General features: G+C 35.3%; 2 protein-coding genes across 3 annotated transcripts in view; one reads left to right on the forward strand and one right to left on the reverse strand.

Annotated features, from left to right (window-relative positions):
• Sas (stranded at second) overlaps window positions 1-8,168 on the forward strand; it is a 33,486-nt gene extending 25,318 nt beyond the window's left edge. Inside the window, exons 12-13 of one of the 2 annotated variants that reach the window (XM_083054822.1) lie at window positions 6,128-6,321; window positions 6,717-8,168. In XM_083054822.1, the coding sequence (XP_082910948.1) occupies window positions 6,128-6,321; window positions 6,717-6,815 (293 nt within the window). In that variant the 3' untranslated portion in view covers window positions 6,816-8,168. Of the gene's footprint in view, window positions 1-6,127; window positions 6,347-6,716 lie in introns of both variants that reach the window. The other variant, XM_083054823.1, reaches the window with a different exon arrangement.
• Window positions 2,335-4,083, reverse strand: LOC145945700 (uncharacterized). Its single transcript, XM_083054826.1, has one exon. The coding sequence runs from the start codon at window positions 3,162-3,164 to the stop codon at window positions 2,481-2,483; it is 684 nt and encodes a 227-aa protein (XP_082910952.1). The 5' UTR covers window positions 3,165-4,083; the 3' UTR covers window positions 2,335-2,480.
• Window positions 8,169-20,845: the final 12,677 nt, after the last annotated feature.

Below are 20,845 nucleotides of genomic sequence, written 5' to 3' on the forward strand. Positions count from 1 at the left end.
ATCCCTCATAAGTAGAATGGCTTTCTGCTTTTCTTGATATATCTCGAAAATTATTCAAGATATCAAAAAATATTTTAGACAAAACTTTTATGTTAAAAATACCTCTATTTAACCACATTAATAAAACTTAGAAAAAAAAATTTTCGGGAAAATTTTTTTCAAAAATTGTTGCAAAAAATTTTGTTTTTAAAATTTTATTAATGTGGTTAAATAGAGATGTTTTTACCATAAATCTTTTGTCTACAACATTTTTTGATATTTCGAATAATTTTCAAGATATATCGAGAAAAGCGAAAAGCTCCTCTACATATGAGAGCAGTTTTCCCTTTTAATTTATTTACTTACTTTCCTACATGTGTGCGTAAAATTTCTCATCATAAAAACAGCTCTATTTAATTACATTAATATAATTTTTAAAAGATAATGTTTCTACCAAAGGAAGTTAGGCAACCCGAAAAATCAAAAAATTGTGAAACATGAAAAATAAAACTAATTAATCCTACGAGTAATCTAATTAATTAAAACTAATCAATGACGTATATGAATTATAACAACAACAACATATATATATATATATATATATATATATATATAATAGGAAGTGTTATTTTATTAAACAATTTTGCAAACCGCACGATAAATAAGATATTGTAATTCTTTTAACATTAAATGACGCAGAGTCACATTGATGCGTCGATAACCTTGTCGATCACTTTCCGATTTAAATGCGGACGTGTTTGACTTCTGATCTAGTGGTATATATATTGATAAGATAATCTTAAGGAAAAACAGTTCGTACATTATAAAACATTTGCATTCACTTTTTCACTTTTTGTACATGCTTTGTTGTTTAATTATACATTGGAAGAGTTATATTAGTACAAAATGACAGATACATAAAAATTACGGATTGTAATTGATACAGTAATGGTATTGTTACGTCCCTGGATTACATCCCCTATGCGTTTCCAAGATAACATCGTCAAGGAGATTATTTATTAACAACCGACACGAGATTGTTTCTGGACGCCATGATTTGGACTTGAGTGACAGCTGTCAAACTGATCGGTCGCGCGGTCTCTTGTTACGTTTATTTAACGTGCTCTTGTATTCTAATTCCATTAAAGTTATCGAGTTCTTTTATATATCGTCTGGTTCATTTCCCGGCGCGAGTGTGTGTGAGAGTGTGACGTTGCGTTGCGCGCTTCGAGCTATCGCGAAACTGTCGCGCGAACGTTTTGAAAATGTTACGTTCGCGCGACAGTTTCGAGATAGCTCGAAGCGCGCAACGCAACGTCACACTCTTGGAAACGCATAGGGGATGTAATCCAGGGACGTAACACTATTAATAAAAAAGGGAAGACAAACAATACGAATATAGCAAATAAAGCCGTTTGTAGACAATTAACAAGCCACACATGCATGCAATAAAGTACTCACCGTAACGGGCCAAAAGCCGACACCAGGCTATCACTCGCAGGACAATCTGGACAGTAGGGCAAACCCCCGCGCGCCGCACAAGGGCCGCGATTCTGAACATATTGGCGGATAACATCCGATATATAAAGATTACGGATTGTAATTGGTACAATAATGGTATTCTTCATAAAAATGTTTAAAACAGAATATTTGCCACACCACGCACAATGCATAAAAGCAGCCATCTCACAGATACTACATTTGGGTATATGCTTTTCATTTTTAAAGTAACAAAAATTTACAGGGTTTTGAAATTCGCCGGGATGCGTTTCTACACATCCGCTTTTAAACCAAGCATATTTGAAAAGATTTTTGAATCTAGGCGAAGAAAGCTGATTATGAGTTAGTGATTGCAACTTTATTATTTCATTACGGGAGTGCAAATTGACATTTCTCTCTTCAAGAATTACATTATCCGAATATGTTCGCACGAAATTTTTCCAAATCCGGAATGCAAACACATATAAAGGCTGAATGATGCCCGTCTTCTTCTTTGGAATGGTGAAAAATAGTACTTTTTTGTCTTGTGGAATCAACTGCTCTAGCTGGCTCCGGCAGTGTCGCGTCGATGAGTCGAGTAGTAACATGCTTTTACGGCCAGTATGCGGTAGATGCACTTCACTGAACCAAGTTCTAAAATGTTCAGATGTGAGTTTTCCACTTGTTGAGGCTTGGATATAACTGGACGTAAAAGATTTTCTTGTACTCTTGCACCAAATGTTCCTGTAGATTCCTTCAAAACTATGTACAGTGGTGAAAGAAGACGTCCGCTTGTCGAAATAGTCGGCATTATAGTGTAACTATGTGTCGTAGAAGATACCGATTGAACTATTGCTTCAACTGTTTTCACTCCTGATTTCGCCAATGTTCGTCCAGAATATATTTCAAGGTTGAAACCACTCTCATCTGCATTATAAATTTCTTCAACTCCGATAAGTGAGATGTTAGACCTCACGTTTGAAACAAATGATTCTGCGATATCTCGTAGGTTATCAATATTTTTAAGCGTAAGTCGCGTCCTGAATGATGTTATCTTGCGGAATTCCGTGCACATTCTTGAATTTCCAAATCCACCATTTACTTGCCTTAAATTCGGGTAGGTCCACTTGGTCCTTTGCCTCCAAAGTCCATAATCTTAAATTCATGTCATGAATAATAGTTCTTCTATCACAAGCTTCTTCAAACTTTTGCAGTACATACTCCGTAATAAATGCAAATTTATCTGTGTTTGTTCCACCTTTCTCTACACTCGCTTTCCACCTATATAGCTGCTGTAAGGATTTAACTTTGCGAAAATTATTCCGTACACTAGTTAAAGTTCGACGTGCCTTCTTTCCGCTTTTCCAAAATTCCACAGCTTTCCTCTTATAATTAAAGTCGATCTTCCCACCTTTATCATCAATAATGCATTCTTCAGGTTCAAAAGTGTCATCTTCTTCTTTTTCTGCAGGTGTAATACACTCTACAACTTGTACTCCATGTGGTTCTGATGGATCGGCAAAATCAAGCATGTAATCATGTTCAAATATTGATATCAAACGTACATCTTGATAATTTTGTAGAATGTTACGAATTTCATTATACACTTCAATTTCTAACGATGTTATAGGTGTCTCTCTTAAATTCATAATTTGGAACGTAGTCGCTAACATGTTTATTACGTTTGCAACATTAAACGTCGTCATTTTAAAGAGAATTCTTTCAAGCAATCTTCAATTGCAAACTTTTTAATAAAATGTTGATTCATTGCTGTAAATGAAACTGGAAATAATATCTCCTCGGGCATATTTATATAAATCAAAAGACGCAATTACATAAACCTATCATCACTTTATTTTTTTGCGATAATCGGAAAGTCATCGACAACAACATATATATATATATATATATATATATATATATATATATATATATATATAACAGGAAGTGTTATTTTATTAGACAATTTTGCAAACCGCACGATAAATAAGATATTGCAATTCTTTTAACATTCTACAAAATTGTCAAGATGTACGTTCTTCTTTAGTCTTGTTTTGATTGCCATCGCGGACGTTTTCTTTCCTATTAATATGGTTTGCCATAATGTTCCAAACCGTGAAGTGCGTTTTCTCTCCCCATGGGAGTGGACTCCGGAAGACCCGAATAGGGGTTTATTTATATACGAAGAAGTACTGTGGGATTTATCTCGTTTGGTGGAATCTCCGGATTGGCAGGAAGGGAATGGGTGGTTTTACCCCATTCTTGTTTTCGAACAGCCATCCGTGAATCGGATTATCCGCCAATATGTTCAGAATCGCGGTCCTTGTGCGGCGCGCGGGGGTTTGCCCTACTCCAGATTGTCCTGTGATTGATAACCTGGTGTCGGCTTTTGGCCCGTTAAGGTGAGTACTTTATCGCATGCATGTGTGGCTTGTTAATTGTCTACAAACGGCTTTAATTTATTTGCATATATTCGTATTGTTTGTCTTCCCTTTTTTATTAATACCATTACTGTACCAATCACAATCCGTAATTTTTATGTGTCTGTCGTTTTGTACTAATATAACTCTTCCAATGTATAATTAAACAACAAAGCATGTACAAAATGTGAATGCAACTGTTTTATATTTTATAATGTACAAACTGTTTTTCCTTAAGATTATCTTATCAATATATATTAGTGATCAGGAGTCAAACACGTCCGCATTTAAATCGGAAAGTGATCGACAAGATTATCGACGCATCAATGTGACTCTGCGTCATTCAATGTTAAAAGAATTGCAATATCTTATTTATCATGCGGTTTGCAAAATTGTTTAATAAAATAACACTTTCTGTTGTTGTTGTTATGATTCATATACGTCATTGATTAGTTTTAATTAATTAAATTACTCGTAGGATTAATTAGTTTTATTTTTCATGTTTCACAATTTTCTGATTTTTCGGATTGCTTAACTTTCTTTGGTAGAAACATTATCTTTTAAAAATTATATTAATGTAATTAAATGGAGCTGTTTTTATGAGAAATTTTACGCACACATGTAGGGAAGTAAGTAAATAAATTAAAAGGAAAAACTGTTCTTATATGTAGAGGAGCTTTTCGCTTTTCTCGATATATCTTGAAAATTATTCAAAATATCAAAAAATGTTGTCGACAAAAGATTTATGGTAAAAACACCTCTATTTAACCACATTAATAAAATTTTGAAAACAAAATTTTTTGCAACAATTTTTGAAAAAATTTTCCCCAAAAATTTGTTTTTCAAAGTTTTATTAATGTGGTTAAATAGAGGTGTTTTTAACATAAAACTTTTGTCTAAAACATTTTTTGATATCCTGAATAATTTTCGAAATATATCGTGAAAAGCAGAAAGCCATTCTACTTATGAGGGGTGGTTTCATCCTCTTAGACCGTAATTCAGCACAAAAAAAATAGGTTTCTGTTGTGGATAAACTATTATACTTGTACACCAAGTTTTAACATTTTTTGAATTTTCGGGTTGCCTAACTTCCCTTGTGAATTATAAATTCTTGAAGTTTCACTATTTTTTACTACTTGTTAAGTGTATCGGTTTTTTTTGGCCGAGTGCGTTTAGCTAAATTGAAGATGGTGAAAAAAGGGTAGAGGTTTCTTATGAAAACTTGGCCGCAAAAAAATTTTATATCTTAAGCCTAATCTACAATGGCAGTAAACAGTATAGAGTAACCAGTAAGCAGTAAGCAGTATGAAATGGGAATTGCCCATTTCGTTACTCCCGGTCTTTACATCCACTAAAAACAGTATACTCTTTATTCCTACAGCCTTGTTATTGCCATTGTATACTGTTTTTAGTGGATGTAAAGACCGGGAGTAACGAAATGGGCAATTCCCATTTCATACTGCTTACTGCTTACTGCTTACTCTATACTGCTTTACTGCCATTGTAGACTAGGCTTTACAGACAACATGTACATATTTAAAAAACATTTCAAAGAGATTTCGAAAATATTTTTTAGACACACATGTTGACTGATGAAAGATCGAGGGTTGTTAAAAATATGTAGCTTGCAAATTACATACTTTTTTGTTTAAAAAATAAGTACATACATATATTATATATATATATGTGTGTGCTTTTTTTACACCAATTGATTCTTCTCATTATTTTGTGCATAAAAGTATTGAGCTAAGATCATCGGAAAATGAATATGTTACGAGATATTTCATAGTTTAAGTAAAATTATATCCAATTAAAATGTAAAATATCTCATAAACTATTCATTTTTTGGCAATTCTACTCTTATAACTTTTTATGCCAAATATTGCAAGGAACCAATTTATATAAAAAAATTATAGTAATTTTAATTAAAAAATAAAATTGATCTTGAAATAAATTGACCTTAAATTTGATCCTAAGGTCAGAGTCAAGGTCATCATCAAGGTTATCATCAAGTGTCCACTCTGAAACAACTTTTGTATACAACATTTTTTGTCATATTGCTAATCTTATGAGATAACTAGCGTGCGTCGATTAAAATGGTTTATCCTTTATATGTTATACTATTTTTATAAAAATTCATACAGTGTTTTAGATTTTAATGTAGTTTTAATTTTTCAAAAAATATCTGTGGTTGTCTTTTTTTTAATATGTTTACTATAATCAAACTGGATCATATATATTTTTTGCAGCCGGAAAAATCGCATCATTTCCTCTCTATGAAGGAGATTATTACGGCCCCTTGGTGATAGTGGCCATTGTGGCTTCTTTGGCAATACTATCAACTTTGATTTTGTTAATGATGTTGATGAAAAGACGAACGAGTAGTAAGGCCGACATATCATCTCGTAAAACAACATCAGCTTATGACAATCCTTCCTACAAGGTAGAATTACAACAAGAAACTATGGGTAATTTGCTATTATTTTTTTTTTCTAACATGAAGTAAACGCATCGATATAACAATTGTTAAAAATTAAGTCATATGGTTTAAAAAATACTTAAATAAATTGTCAAAACATCTGATAATATATTTGAAAATATAAAATTGCAGCATATTGATAAAAAACTATCTACACAATCTACACAAAACACGTTGAGTGAATTTTAAAATAAATGCGCAACTTATATGTTAAAACATTTATAATGCTCAATATATACTCAAAGACGCCATATTGTTGTGCTTACTTTGCCATAGATTTCTTTAGTTTTATATAAAAATATTTATTTTATTTAACGAAATAATAAAAAGAAATATTCATCGTGATTGTTTCTTTTTAGACCTGTGAAGATGTGATTGCAATATCTAATGGAAGGAACAAAACTACAACAGATCACGAGATGGCAATCATCAATTTGAATGTCAAGGAAACCGCTTGAAGTTCTATTAATTTATTAAATGATTATTTATTTATACAATATGTATATTTACAACATTCTACAATTTATTAATATATAATTAAATTTTAACAATATTTCTTAATATACATGCTAAATATAAATATAGGTATAATACATTACATAAGAATAAGTATTGTTTATGTTATTACTTATATAAAAAAATTAATAAATATAGATTATATAGTATGCATATTAAGAAACATTGTTAAGTTTTAATTGAAGAGAATATTGAGATTATTATCAAAAAGAGAGATTATTGAGATTGTTATAAAAAAATGATTATAATAATATACCTCGCTGCGTCATTCTCCAATATTTTTAAAAAAATATTTAGCTTATGATATCACAATAACTCTTTGAGCCAGAGAAAAAAATAGAACGTTTTAACTTGATTTAGTCTCAGGAATATACTGTTACTATAGTGCAATAATCCATTTTTGTTAACATCGTATGCGTATTTACATATAGAGTGGAGAAAAAGTAACGGAATAACCCATATTTCGAAAACTATGGATTCTAGAAAAAAAATGTTTAATGTAAGAGTTGTAGAATTTTAAGCAATCTATTATATGTAATGTAATGTTTGTATGAACTTGTAAGTTTGTAAATGTCACTTTGATATTTTTAAATTGAAAATCTCAATTTTTCACTGGAAATACTTGAATTTTTAGAGTGACAAGTCTGCAGAAAGTCTGCGATTATATTTTATGGTGGAGAGTTTGTCTGAAGTTTAAACTTGGCGTTTGTTGTGAAATCATTTCAACGTACAAAAATGTTGGAGATTCTTATGATTGTTTACACACCATTGTTTATACACCATTAATATCATGCGATCGTGTGTTAAGTATTTTTTTTTAATTAACTGATAGTTAATGCGACTCTTGATGTTTTGCAATAGATGTGATGAGTCGCCTTCTCTTATAATTCCAATTTTTTTCTAAGCTCAACACTGCGATAATTTATATATACATATATTGACTGTTCAGATATTATATAATTACAAACAACCACTGCCGTGTTTTCTTTTTCAATGACTGCAACCAAGGAGGCTTATTGCTATCGTTTCTCATCAAGTAGCAAGCTCACGTCATTTTGATGTAAAATGATGTGCATTTGCCACTTGGATTGTCATAAAGATTGCCGAGATTATAGAAAAGCGTATGCAATCTTTAACTCGATTTATGTATGTACTTTTATATGATGTAAATTTTCATTTTTATAGTTTATATTTTTACTGTCTTATATATTGTTTGATAGCTGCTGCGATGATGGTCCGATAAAAAGACCGAAATGTATATAATAAATAATAAACAATTAATAAATAAAATTAGAAAGGAGAAAATATTCCATTACCGCCTGACTTTCAATTAGCCTGATTTTTCTTATATTTATAAAATATTTACAATTATGTCAATTTACATTCACGATCAGTTCAAAAGTTGCTTTATAAAAAAAATAATATGTTTAGAAACAGTTGATTTGTATTGATTTTCTAACATTTTTTTGAAAAATTTTATGCGACAATTAAAATTTCTTTTAAATAATTCTTATACTAGACAGGTTCTTTTGTAGATTAAATTTAACTTTTTTTAAAATTTTATGAACTTTTATATAAAAAAAGAGGCGATATCGTGTTATGTGTGTAACTTTGCGAATCTGTATGCGGATTCTCAAGAAAAGAGCAAAATATTTAGCACTTTATCGGGATTTGTCGCTGTTACAGGTCTATCTTTGATCTAAAACAGTTTATTTGACAAAATTAACTTCTTCAAAACATTTTAGTGTACAATAGATTTACAATTTATATAACGTTGTTTTTGTTTTTAAAAAAGTTTGATTAAAAAGTTCTTTTATTTATACGTAAATCTTTTGCAATCATCCTATCATTGTATCAAAGGATGAGATACATACGCAATAAACATTTTAAATAAAAATGTATTTCTGTTAATAGTTCATTTATTTGGAGAGAGATATTGTTATATAATAAAAAATAATAATTTTAATACATATATCTAATTTTTATAATCTGATAAAGGAAGGATTTCTCGATTCTTGTTTGACATTCAGGGCTGCGCGCGCGTTCCAAAATTCTACTCTAACAACTCTAATAAACTCAGAGTAGTGGGGGAAAGAGTAAGGCAGAGTAAGTTATTCTAGTCGAATGAATTTGGAACGCGAAATAGTAAGTAGTAATTTATATTATATATATAATAAATTTACACGAAATGAAGCTATGTATACCTATAATTTAACCATAATATTAATTTTTAATATTAATTTTAATATTAATTTTTGGAATCGTATTTTCTACTTATTTCTCTTGTTCATTATCTAAAATAAATTGTTTTCTTTAAATGGTTACCATTTTCATTGCGTATATATAAGCATATGCACATTTTCTATTAAATTTAACGTCATTATACGTTTTATAACTATTATATGTCACGACGTTACTCTTTCAATCCACCTCGGTAGCAAGGTTCATAGAAGGTTTGTTCTTTATTGCTGCACTGAGTTCACAGTGCACTGCACTGAACTAAACTAGTGCAAGCGGGGACAAGCTGGTATAAATAAGTAATATAAAGAACGTTTCAGTGCCATTTAGTGCAGTGATGGCGCATCACGTAATAATAAATGAATTATTAGATTCTTCAGATGAAAAAGATCTAAATCTAATGCCTGATATTTTATGCCATAAGACTTTTTTATTTTTAATTTTTCTAGTTATAACTAAATTAATTTTTTCTTTATATAAACATAAAAATAATTTGGTACTAGCATCCGTCCATGCAAATATTTCTGTATTTTCTTTATCATTTTCATTTTCTTGTATATTTTCTTGTATATTTTCTTCTATATTGTTTTCAATGTTATTCATATTTGTATCTTCATGTAATTTAATAAATATTGATTTATTTGCTACACAGTACAATTTACAGTATCACAATTAAAATCAATCTCTTTATTGTAAAGAACTTGAAATTCTGTCCCTCCTAAAAAGTTAATATAATTATATAATACATTAAGGGTCGGCAGGGCACCCAGGCAAACTCCGAATTGACATTGGAGGCCTCTCGCGGTGACAACGCGAAACTCCGGTTTCAATGTTGCCAACGCTGCGAAACGAACTCCCAGGTTCTATGTAGTGGTGTATGTATGTACACGTGCACACCATTGCATTGCTCACGCGGACGCACGGTAGAGAGACAAGGATCGATAATCACGTTATCCTTGTTCCTCTACCGTGCTAATCACGTGACATGCTACACGCGAGATACGGCCTGGGGCTCGATTCTTGAATTCATTCGCGAGAGAAACGTATGCGCAAATTCGGCTCTTACAGAAAAGTTGCAAGTTGATTGGCTAAGAGCCATGCGATAGCCAATCAACTTGCAACTTTTCTGTAAGAGCCGAATTTGCGCATACGTTTCTCTTGCGAATGAATTCAAGAATCGAGTCTCTGAAAATGCTTTCTGGCCTTCCGTAGCAGAAGGCAGGAATGTAGCAAGGCTAATAAGCACCCACTTTTTGTAAATTTTATATATGCATATATATGCGTATATATAACAAATAGTATCAAAAATTTATATATATGTCTCCAAATTGTACAATGATAAATAATAATGATAAAATAATAATTCGCAGAGTGAACTAATATACAACATGTAAGACACGGGCGCTTATTGGACTTGGCAATTTATTGCTTTTTTACTTCTACTTTTTTATCGATATTTTATGTATCGTCAGCGCGATAGAGAGACAAGGAGAGAACGAGTATTTTAATTCTTGTCTAACATGTAGTGGCAATTGTAGATTTATAGGCTAACAAATATGTATTACTTAATTACTTTTTGATTATATTGATGTTACTGTATAAGAATACTTGCTCCATATAAATCGTGATGTAAAGAACATATGCATTGGCTGATCTTCTTTAATTTATTTCTCATTAATTATTGCGAAAATCGCAAAATGGTAGAGGACTTTTCTATTCAGTTCAACATGCTCTACCTGCAACTGACGGGTGGTTCGCGAATTATGGGACACCCTGTATATATATATACATATATATATGTATATATATATATATATAAACTTATAAATATTTTAAATATTCTTTCTAAATTATACATATAATAATCTTTAAAAAATATATACATATATTTTAATATTTAATAAATCATTATTCTATAATTTGAGATACATAATGTATGCGAGATACGGCATACAATAAGATACAATTATTGGAAGATATTGTTAGGAGCAAGATCTAAGATATCGTTATCCTCGTTTTACATAACAGAGAAACAAAGGTAATACGATAGCCGGTTCTTGTTGATATTATCTTTCAATAATCGCATCCGTGTGCTCAACATATTAGTATTTGTGCCTACATGGACGCTACTACATACGCGATGCAAGAGAGACAAAGACAGAATGATAGTCTCTCCTTGTCAAGCTGTCAGTATGTTACCCCAGCTGCTCTGTACATATAAATCTAGTGAGATCCTCACTCAATTTGTTCATCCCAAATTTTGGCCAAAATATTGAATAAATCTTATTAAATTTTGGATATTCATAATCAGTAGGATCGTCTACAGTCAGCTAAAGAGCCGGATTTTGCATTTTTGCTCTTAAAAATTTATAATAAATTAAATACGGACTCGCGGCTAACCCAACCTTACCCGTTGCTAACTGCACATTTCCCCAAGTTTATTAAAAAATTTTATTTTCACCTTTTTTTAATAAAATAGCTCTTTAGCTGATTACAGTCGAGCTTACTGATTAAGAATATCGTAAATTTAATGAGATTCATTCAGTATTTTGGCTAAAATTTGGAATATACGAATCCGTAGTTCCCGGCCGGCCGCTGGAGGTCTCCACCATGTCTCCTGCCGACCCTTAAGGCTCCTGGGTGCTCTCATCGCGGCCATATTGGAATCGTGACGTCAGAGGCGAGAAATAACACGTTGAGATTTCTTAGATGCCATTTCTAAATAAAAACATATTTGAATAAATAACACTTAAGATCTCTTTAATACACTTCTAAAAAACGCCGAAAACTATCCTTTTCCCTTTATAATCAATCAACAGCTATAAAATGTAATATTATAAGGCCCAGTCCTTCTGGTCTTTGCAAAGTCATTCCGCATGTCAAAGTCTGATATCTCGATCATTTTACGGTTGTTGATTGACTGTCAAGGGAAAAGAATAGTTTTCGGCGTTTTTTAGAAGTGTATTAAAGAGATCTTAAGTGTTATTTTATGCAAATATGTTTTTATTTAGAAATGGCATCTAAAAAAAATAGCGTGTGTTTTCTCGCCTCTGACGTCACGATTCCAATATGGCCGCGGTGAGCACCCAGGAGCCTTAAAAAATATATATAGTCGAACAAGTTAAAATATCTTTGGCGAGATATCAATGGGTTAATAGATATAATGATACGAAAGATACAATGTAGTAAATAAATAAATGTGCTTATCCCTGATAAAAAAAATCGATAGAAAACAATAGGAACCGATACGATCTGTAGAAAATCTTATCGTTTCTTATCGTATCTTATTGTTTTACTTTTTAGATTTCGAAAGAAATGTTATCGTTTTTTATCGTTTTCTTTCATTCTCTGTTAAAAGCGGATTCAATCGTTAGAATACGATAAAATTCTTATTGTGATATATTGTTTTTTATTGTTTTATTGGAATTTATCAAGAAAAAATTATTGAAAATCTATTCGTAATCAATTGTATATTTATAATAAAAAAAGTTTTAAGTTTTTTAACATACAATTACGAAAAATCCTATAATTTTTAATCATGCATCAACCATAAACAATTGAAAACGTATTTTATAAATATATTATCGTAAAGTTACAACAGAAAACATCCCCGATAAAAAATCGATAGAAAACAATAGGAACCGATACGATTTGCAAAAACAGTACATTGCAATTACATTGCAGTAATATGACAATCTTGCAAGTTGCATTGTAATACTGTAGGGACATTATAGAAACATATAACTGTAATATTTTATGAAAAATCTTACAGCAACATTCCAAAAATATTATAAAAGAATAGTATTCAGTCAAATCGTTAGTTCCTTCATTTACCGCTATGCGACGCGCGATTCACTATCTATCTCGTACTTAAGTTTTAGTCAGGAGAATTATATAAAGTTGATGAAATTAGCTCTAAGACTAAAGGTACAATTGCCTCTTAACTTTAAAATGTCGAATAAATGCTAGATTTAACGCTTGATGTTATAACATTAATAATGTTTTATAACATCAGCATAAACTAGAATTTACTTAATTTAAAGATAATAATTATAGAAATATATATATTTTACTACATTAAATTACTATAAGTAAACATAATGATGAAAGCGCGTAATATATCGAAATAAAAAGTTTTATTTAATATTAGTTTTAATATATTGCACCGTAATAATACCATAGCATTACATTGTAATTTTTTTAAAGGCGGAAATTTTACTATTGCCACATTCTTGCAGTAATATTGCAGGAATATTTCACAACTCACATGCAATATTATAATGTTAGATCTATGCAATATGTTTTTACAATCATTCAATGCTGTATGGGTTAGCGAAAAGAAATGATAAGAAACGATAACATATTAATAGGATACTTACGAAAGGAAACGCTAGAGAATCAATCGTACATTTACGATATTCTTTCGTTAACTTTCGATTCATAACTACGATTAAAAACGATGTAATCGTTTTCTGTTGTTTTCTATCGATTTTTTTTTATCAGGGATGCCTTGCACAATCTATAAAGTGGCATTTACGTAATAGCATAAGGAGACCGGTTCGGAACGTGTAGTGAAGCACATGTGCGTGAAATAGTGCTCCTCCGTCTTGAACTGATAATCTAGAGCTTGAGCCATTTCCAGCCGTCTTGATAGCCGCAGGAATAGGAATAATAGTAATAATTGCACTGTCGAGTCAGCTATGTGGGGTCTTGAGTAGGACCACAAGACTTAACCAACGATCGACTCAGCTGTACTCTCGCGTGTGAAGTAAGACACCGCCATTTTGATCGGACGACCTCGTGGCTTTTTCTCTCTTCTCTTAATCTTTATGGAGGATGTCGATCCAGGACCCCTTGCATGATGTTGGGCCCGGACCTTCACTTCGCCTTGACAAAACCGCTTTGGCAGCTTCTTTCGCTAAAAACATTTGTAAATTGACAACACAGAGTGACGAAGACAGACTCGACTGTATTGCTTCCGCTCTTTCTCCTCTCTCGCCTCCTTCCGAATCTATGGATTGTGAACCCTTTATAACTAATGCTAACGATACCGCATCTTATCCACAGGGTTCTTTACGTTCGGCGGATCACCCGATATCCGCGGGAGAACCAAGCCGCAACCGACGATATACGAACAATTTTAGAGCGGATTCGATCAGACCATCTAAGCGTAAGAAGGGAGAGTCGGTGGAGACTCCGGATGATGAGTTGACATTGATTGAGGAAAATAATGTTTCTATGAATCGGGGTAAGTCTGACAATTCTAATTCTTATTCTTTTCCTGGCGAGGATCCAAAAGATATTTCAGTCTTTTCGAGCAATAGATATGACGTCACGGCTACTGGGCCTTTTGACGTGGTTATCCAGACTAGTGAGGCCTCTTCGTCTTCCCCTATCGATCCTATAGCTATTGGTCGTCTCCTGTACTCCAATTATAAAAAAGATATTGTCGAGCTTAGAAAGATAGGTTTTTCAAAAATAACAATTTAAATCGAGAGAGGTTGCGAATCGCCTTGTCTCATGTTCTGGCGCAGTTTTTAAAGATAATAAATATATTGTATATATCCCTCTCTTTCGCACAACAAGAAAGGGAGTAATACGCGGTGTCCCGCTGAATTTGTCTGACGAGGAGATCTTAAAGGGTCTTGACTGTAAAAAATCAATTATTAATTCTATCCAGAGATTGAACGGGAAAAGGAAAGCCCCCCCATCTGCTGCATCTTCAGAATCAAATAACTCTTCTAACATTACCCCTTCCAAAACAATTCTTATCACATTTAGAGGTCAAACTTTGCCTGATCAGATATATTTATATATGGTTAGACATTCCGTCTCTCCGTTTATTCCCAAGACCTCTATATGCTTCTCATGTTTTCGTTTTGGACACATGCGCTCACAATGTAAAGGTCGAGCCAGATGTTTATTGCGGGGAAGAAAGACATTCCAATGATGAAATATGCCCGAAGAAAGATAATCCGCCGATCTGTTTAAATTGCAGGGGCCCTCATAGAGCCTCTAATACTGAATGTCCTGAATATATTTTACAAAGGAAAATTCGCGAATATGCAGCCACTGAAAATATCTCGTTTCTAGAGGCAAGCTGCTGTATTCGCGGCCGGAAGGAGATGCCCAGTACAAATAATAAATTAAAAAATTTTCCTTCTTTGTCGGAATCGAGCTCGAGTTCTGCTTGTAATGTTTCGCTTATGACCTGTCACCCCTCCTACTCCAGCTCCTATGCCCGTGCCCTATCTTCTGGTCCCCCGTCCATCCCTCTCCTCCGTCATGAAAAATCAGAATAATAATAATAAAAATCAAAATCAAAGCAATGAAAACCTGAAACATAATCGGATTGATTCCGACGCGGGCGTTACTGCAAGTTTGACTGGGTCACTTTCAAGACTAAAAAATCATTATTCGAGATGTAGCTCTAATCCTAATGACAAAAATAACAACAATTTGCATTCTACTGGACCTTCGGGCCTTGCTTCAATTCCTAGACCCTCTCCCTCCCGTAATCCTCCCCCCTCTCATTTCCCCTAACGGTCGAACTCTTCCAATATCAGGGAAGGGTGTTACCCTTAATGTTGCCTCTGGTCCGCCTCCGTTCTCTTCGGGACTGCAGGATCTTTTTTGTCTTTTTGGCTCCGATCCCGCTCTTTTAGAGCAATTCACCAATATTGTTTCCCTTCTAGTAGACAAGCTTGCACCTTTCCTTAGGCTACTGGGGCTATATGAACGATTATTAATTTTATTAACACGCTGATGAACTCCATGCTTCCTGACTACTCCCCCACAAATACTTCCGCTGATGCCTGATTCAACAGCTACAAACCTCGCGCATGATTCCAACATTAACATCCTACAGTGGAATTGTCATTCTCTCCTGGCTAAGGTGGATGCGGCTTCCCTTTTTTCGAATTACGAGGTCATTGCCCTCTCGGAGACATGGCTTACGTGCGATTCTCGCTTCTGTTTGGCTGGATACAATGTCTTTCGTGAGGATTCCCTCACTCGGCACGGGGGTGGCCTGCTTTTGGCAGTCAGCACTTCGCTGCCTTACACGCTGATAAATGGTTCTCCGGAATTTGACAATAAACTAATTAGTATGGCCATCTCCATTCATTACAATAATTTTGACCTCACCATTGTCTCCCAATGTGGATATATAGATATCCCCGCGGCTCACTGACTCGATGTGAATATGACTCACTTTTTGATTTTTGTCGCTCTTTCTCACACGTGATTCTTTTAGGTGATTTTAATGCTCACCACCGTGCATGGGGTTGTGGGCGCTGCGACAGGGAGGGAGAGACGCTTCTAGCTGCGGCATTGGATGCATCGTTTACCTGCGTTAATGACGGATCTCCTACCTATTTGACTCGGCCCTCTCAGGCCAGTTCGTCGATTGATCTTGCTTTCATTTCAGCACTCTTGGTGGGCCTGTGTGAGTGGTCCGTCTTGGGTGACACCTTCCTTAGTGACCACTTCCCTACGGCTATCTCTTTTAACTCCCACATTGACAAGAGAAAATTTTTCTCGCATAGACTTAAACACTCAAAGAATATAGACTTGCAATTCGTTGCGAATATGTGCTCGTCCCTGGATTCTTTTCGTGAGTCGGTTGACGCTTCGGCATTTGATCCTTTGCAGAGGTATGAAAGGTTCAGGGATCATCTGCTGAATCAGTTTCCATCCCCGGGGAGGGGGAGACGTCCCCCGAGGATGCCTTCGGCCAGAGGGGGCAGAGCCTCTCGGCCTGCCCCATGGTGGAATGATTCTTGCCAGGAGGCTGTCGATGAGAGGAGGAGGCTTCTTTCGGTTTTCAAAAGATTTCCGACCTTATCGAACTTTCAGGCCTTTAAGAAGCAGGAGGCCATTTCGAGACGAACGCTGAGAGGTGAGAAGCGTAGAGGATGGCAGAGTTTCTGCCAGAGCCTCACACCGAGGACCCCGATCTCACACCTCTGGAAGTTCGTTAAGAGGTACAGGAACCGACATCTTGCAACGGACGTCCCTCCGCCCTCCTCTACCCGGCGGGCATCGGAGGCCGTTCGGGACAGTGTTGTGAGACGGGCCGGGTTTTCTCGCGCATGCGCGGCCATAATGGCTGTTAGCAGTGATGTATCTATCTGTAGTGAAGAGGTGGTAGGAGATAGGGCGCTGACGGTTGACACTCTTGGGGGGAGAAATATGTAATATATATTTAATAATACAATATATATGTATATATATAATTGTGCATATGTATGCTGTATTATTAATTATATATTACAAATTTTTCCTTATATTACAAAAAATTTTGCAGAATTATGTGATCATGGTACATCTTTTTATCTGTACATATACCTCACTGATGCTATGTCCGCCGCGCATGCGCGAGAAAACCCGGCCCGTCTCACAACACTGGTTCGGGATGCTATCTCATCACTTTGTCCGCCCTCTGTTTATCATAGGGCTTTTTCCGCCATGGGGGACCTGCCGAGTGTCTATACTTGTGGGGTTTTCGATCAGCCCTTTACCCACCAGGAGATTGTCTCGGTCGTGCGACACCTGAAGATCCGTTCCTCCCCGGGAATGGATCGTGTTGATAATCGAATGCTCTCCCTTCTGCCGGATGAATACCTACTTATCTTATTGGACATATATAATGATCTCCTGGATGCCGGCTTGTTCCCTGACTCCTGGCGTCACTCTCTGGTGTTCTTGATTCCGAAGGGTTCTCCTGGTAAGTACCGTCCTATCTCATTCACGTCTTGCTTGTTGAAGGTCCTGGAGATATTGATTCTGACGCGACTGAATTGGTGGATAGAGTCCTCCGATCTGCTTCCGCCCTTCCAATTTGGTTTTCGTAAGAGTGTCTGGACAACTTGGGAGTTTTGACGACGGAGATCCAGAATGGGTTCCTATCTAGGCAGTCGACCGTGTGTCTTTTCTTGGATATCCAGGGGGCGTTCGACAACGTTGTCCCTTCCATTCTGGTGTCACAGCTTGTGGAGCTGGGCCTCCACCCAAAGATTTCTTGGTTCGTCTTCCAGCTGATTGGTATTAGGGAGCTCCAGTTCGTGGTTGATGGTGACGTTTCTGGTACATACAACTCCAACAGGGGTGTCCCCCAGGGGTCCATCCTGAGTCCTCTCCTGTTTAACATATATCTGGCACAGTGTGGCTCGGCTCTTCGGGGGGGTTGCGATGTTGTGCAGTTTGCGGATGATGTCGCTCTCTTTGCGAGGTCCGAGACCCTCGAGACCTCTCTCTCAACGGTTGAGCGTTCGGCTGGAGCGCTTTCCGACTTTCTGGCCACCAGGGGACTTAGTGTTTCCCCGGCTAAACCTGCCCTCATGATATTTACTAGGAAAAGAGTCAACCTTTCAAGATTCTCCATCGTCGTGAATGATTCGACTATTGGGGTTGTCCCTTCGTGTAGGTTTCTGGGAGTGATCTTGGATACTAAGCTGAGGGGACACCTGCATTTAGGATACCTAACCAGCAAATGTGGCAAACTTACAAATGTGTTGAAATACCTTAGGGGGGTCTGGTGGGGCTCGCACCCGAGCACCTTGCTTTGCATTTTCAAGGCCATGATACGTGGTTCGATTGACTATGCCTCGTTTTTCTTTCCAGTTAACGTTGGTGCTTTTACGGAGGCTCTGGAGCGCGTTCAGCGTAGAGCACTAAGATTCTGCGTTGGATTGAGACAGTCTACCCCGATTAACGTAGTATACGCGGAGACAGGAGTCGGCCCAATCCGATCTAGGTCTGAGTTCCTCGCCAGGAGATTCATTGTCAGGTCCTTCGCGCTTAGATTTAACGTTCTCGTTGACAAGTTGTATGACCTCCATGTGATGATTATCGATTCCAATCTATTACTTCAATTTCCGAAAAAATTCCCATTATACGAAGCCTTCTGCTATGCTATCAAGATAAAACACAAAATAGCTTCTTTCACAAAAGTACCTTTGTACCTTTTTTCCTTAGAGACCTCACTCTTCATACCGAAGACCGAGGTTACTCCACCTTCTATGGTAGAGGAAATTTCTCTATCGCCCTTCCCTCAGCTTGTCTTTCAAGACCGTTTATCTCATAATATAGTGGGCAGGACTCTATTCTTCACTGATGCGTCCAAGTGTGAATTTTACCCACATCTCGGCGCAGCTTATTTTTCTCCTACTCTTTCAGTGCAGAAGAGGTATAAGTTGAATGGTAGTCTCTCGATTTTTTCGGGAGAGTGCATCGCTATAGTTTATACTGTGAATTTCATCTTGGAGAGGAATATTAGAAATGCCTCTATTTTTACAGATTCCCGCAGTGTAGTTGAAAATATCTCTAACTCCAAAACGGATAGAGATTTAAACTATTTAATTCTGGTCTTGAAGAACAAGCTGAGGTCTGCATCCCTTCAGGGAATCGATATAGTACTGACATGGATCCCTGCCCATAAGGGTATACTTGGAAACGAGACAACGGATTACCATGCTGGGAGGGCCGCCCTTAATGGAGAGCCTTCCGACTATCTCCCTCCGCACACCGATCTCTATACGGGTATTGGGGAGAGGTATAGTGAATCGATATCGAGATTTTTGCTTGCTCGGGCCGAAAGAGGGGGCAGACAATACTTTAACTTATTTCCGACTTTTTCCCCCCGACCCTGGTTTAACGGGCTGGGACTGGACCGCTTCGGGATCTCCACGCTCTGCCGAATCCGCTCTAATCACTATAATTTAAATTTCAGCCTGCATAGATGCGGTATCGTTGACTCGCCGGAGTGTGATTGTGGTGCACCTCGACAGGATATAGACCATGTCCTTTGGTCCTGCCCGCTTCTGAATGCTTATCGAGGCCAGCTGGTGGATGCCCTCCAGCGTCGCTTGAACTTTCCTCCGCCCTATGAGGTGGTTTCTCTCCTAAAGACTCCACATCGAAAGATTGTTGATCCTATCATTTCGTTTTTGCAAAAACATAAAATAAATATATAACGACCCTGACTACTTGACGGACTGACTGTGCTTGTCAATTTTTAATTGTCTCTGAAGATAATCTGGCAGCATGGACGATGGATAGAATGGTCCAGTGCCAATACAAGAAGAACTGAACTGAACTGAACTGTAATAGCATAATTTTATTTATAATTGCGTGATATGTAACACACGCATTATTATAAAAACATTTATCGTTGTGACTCATCATTAGTACGAATGACTAATGTATATGTACATGTATTAAGTATATATTAATTTTTAAAAATTTTGTATTATATTTTATTAATGCTTTTACCTATTTTTTTTAAATTTAAGTATGTCTTTTTTATTAAATTATTTAAAACAATATGCTATTTTTTAACTGAACTTTCTCTCTTATATTAATTTATCTTTTTTATGTATAGTTTCCTCTAAAAAAATAAAAAGAAAGCTTAATATAAAATAAATATTAAAATGTCTTTAATAAGAAGCAAATATATTAGTAAATATCTAATATTGAATGTTGCAAGAAATTTATTATTGCTTTAACAATATCTAAAAGTAATAAAGTATTGCAATATTTTAACTAATTTTCTAAAGAAAATAAAGTGGTTCAATCATGCAACATTTCATATAAACTGCACAATACTTCTTTTTTATTTGAAATTACATTTTTCTTACATTAAATGATAAAATTATGATATCTATTATATCTTATTAGATATTATCAAGAATTTTATAATTGAAAGGTTATTGAATTTATTTATTTTTATATT

Source organism: Prenolepis imparis, unplaced genomic scaffold (genome assembly GCF_030444845.1).
Source record: "Prenolepis imparis isolate NDT839.2.m4 unplaced genomic scaffold, iyPreImpa1.0 SCAF_14, whole genome shotgun sequence".
NCBI lineage: Eukaryota > Metazoa > Arthropoda > Insecta > Hymenoptera > Formicidae > Prenolepis > Prenolepis imparis.

What these genes read in the sequence shown, in the direction of transcription:
- LOC145945700 (XM_083054826.1), bottom strand. Translation starts at nt 3,164, where the DNA reads ATGACGACGTTTAATGTTGCAAACGTAATAAACATGTTAGCGACTACG.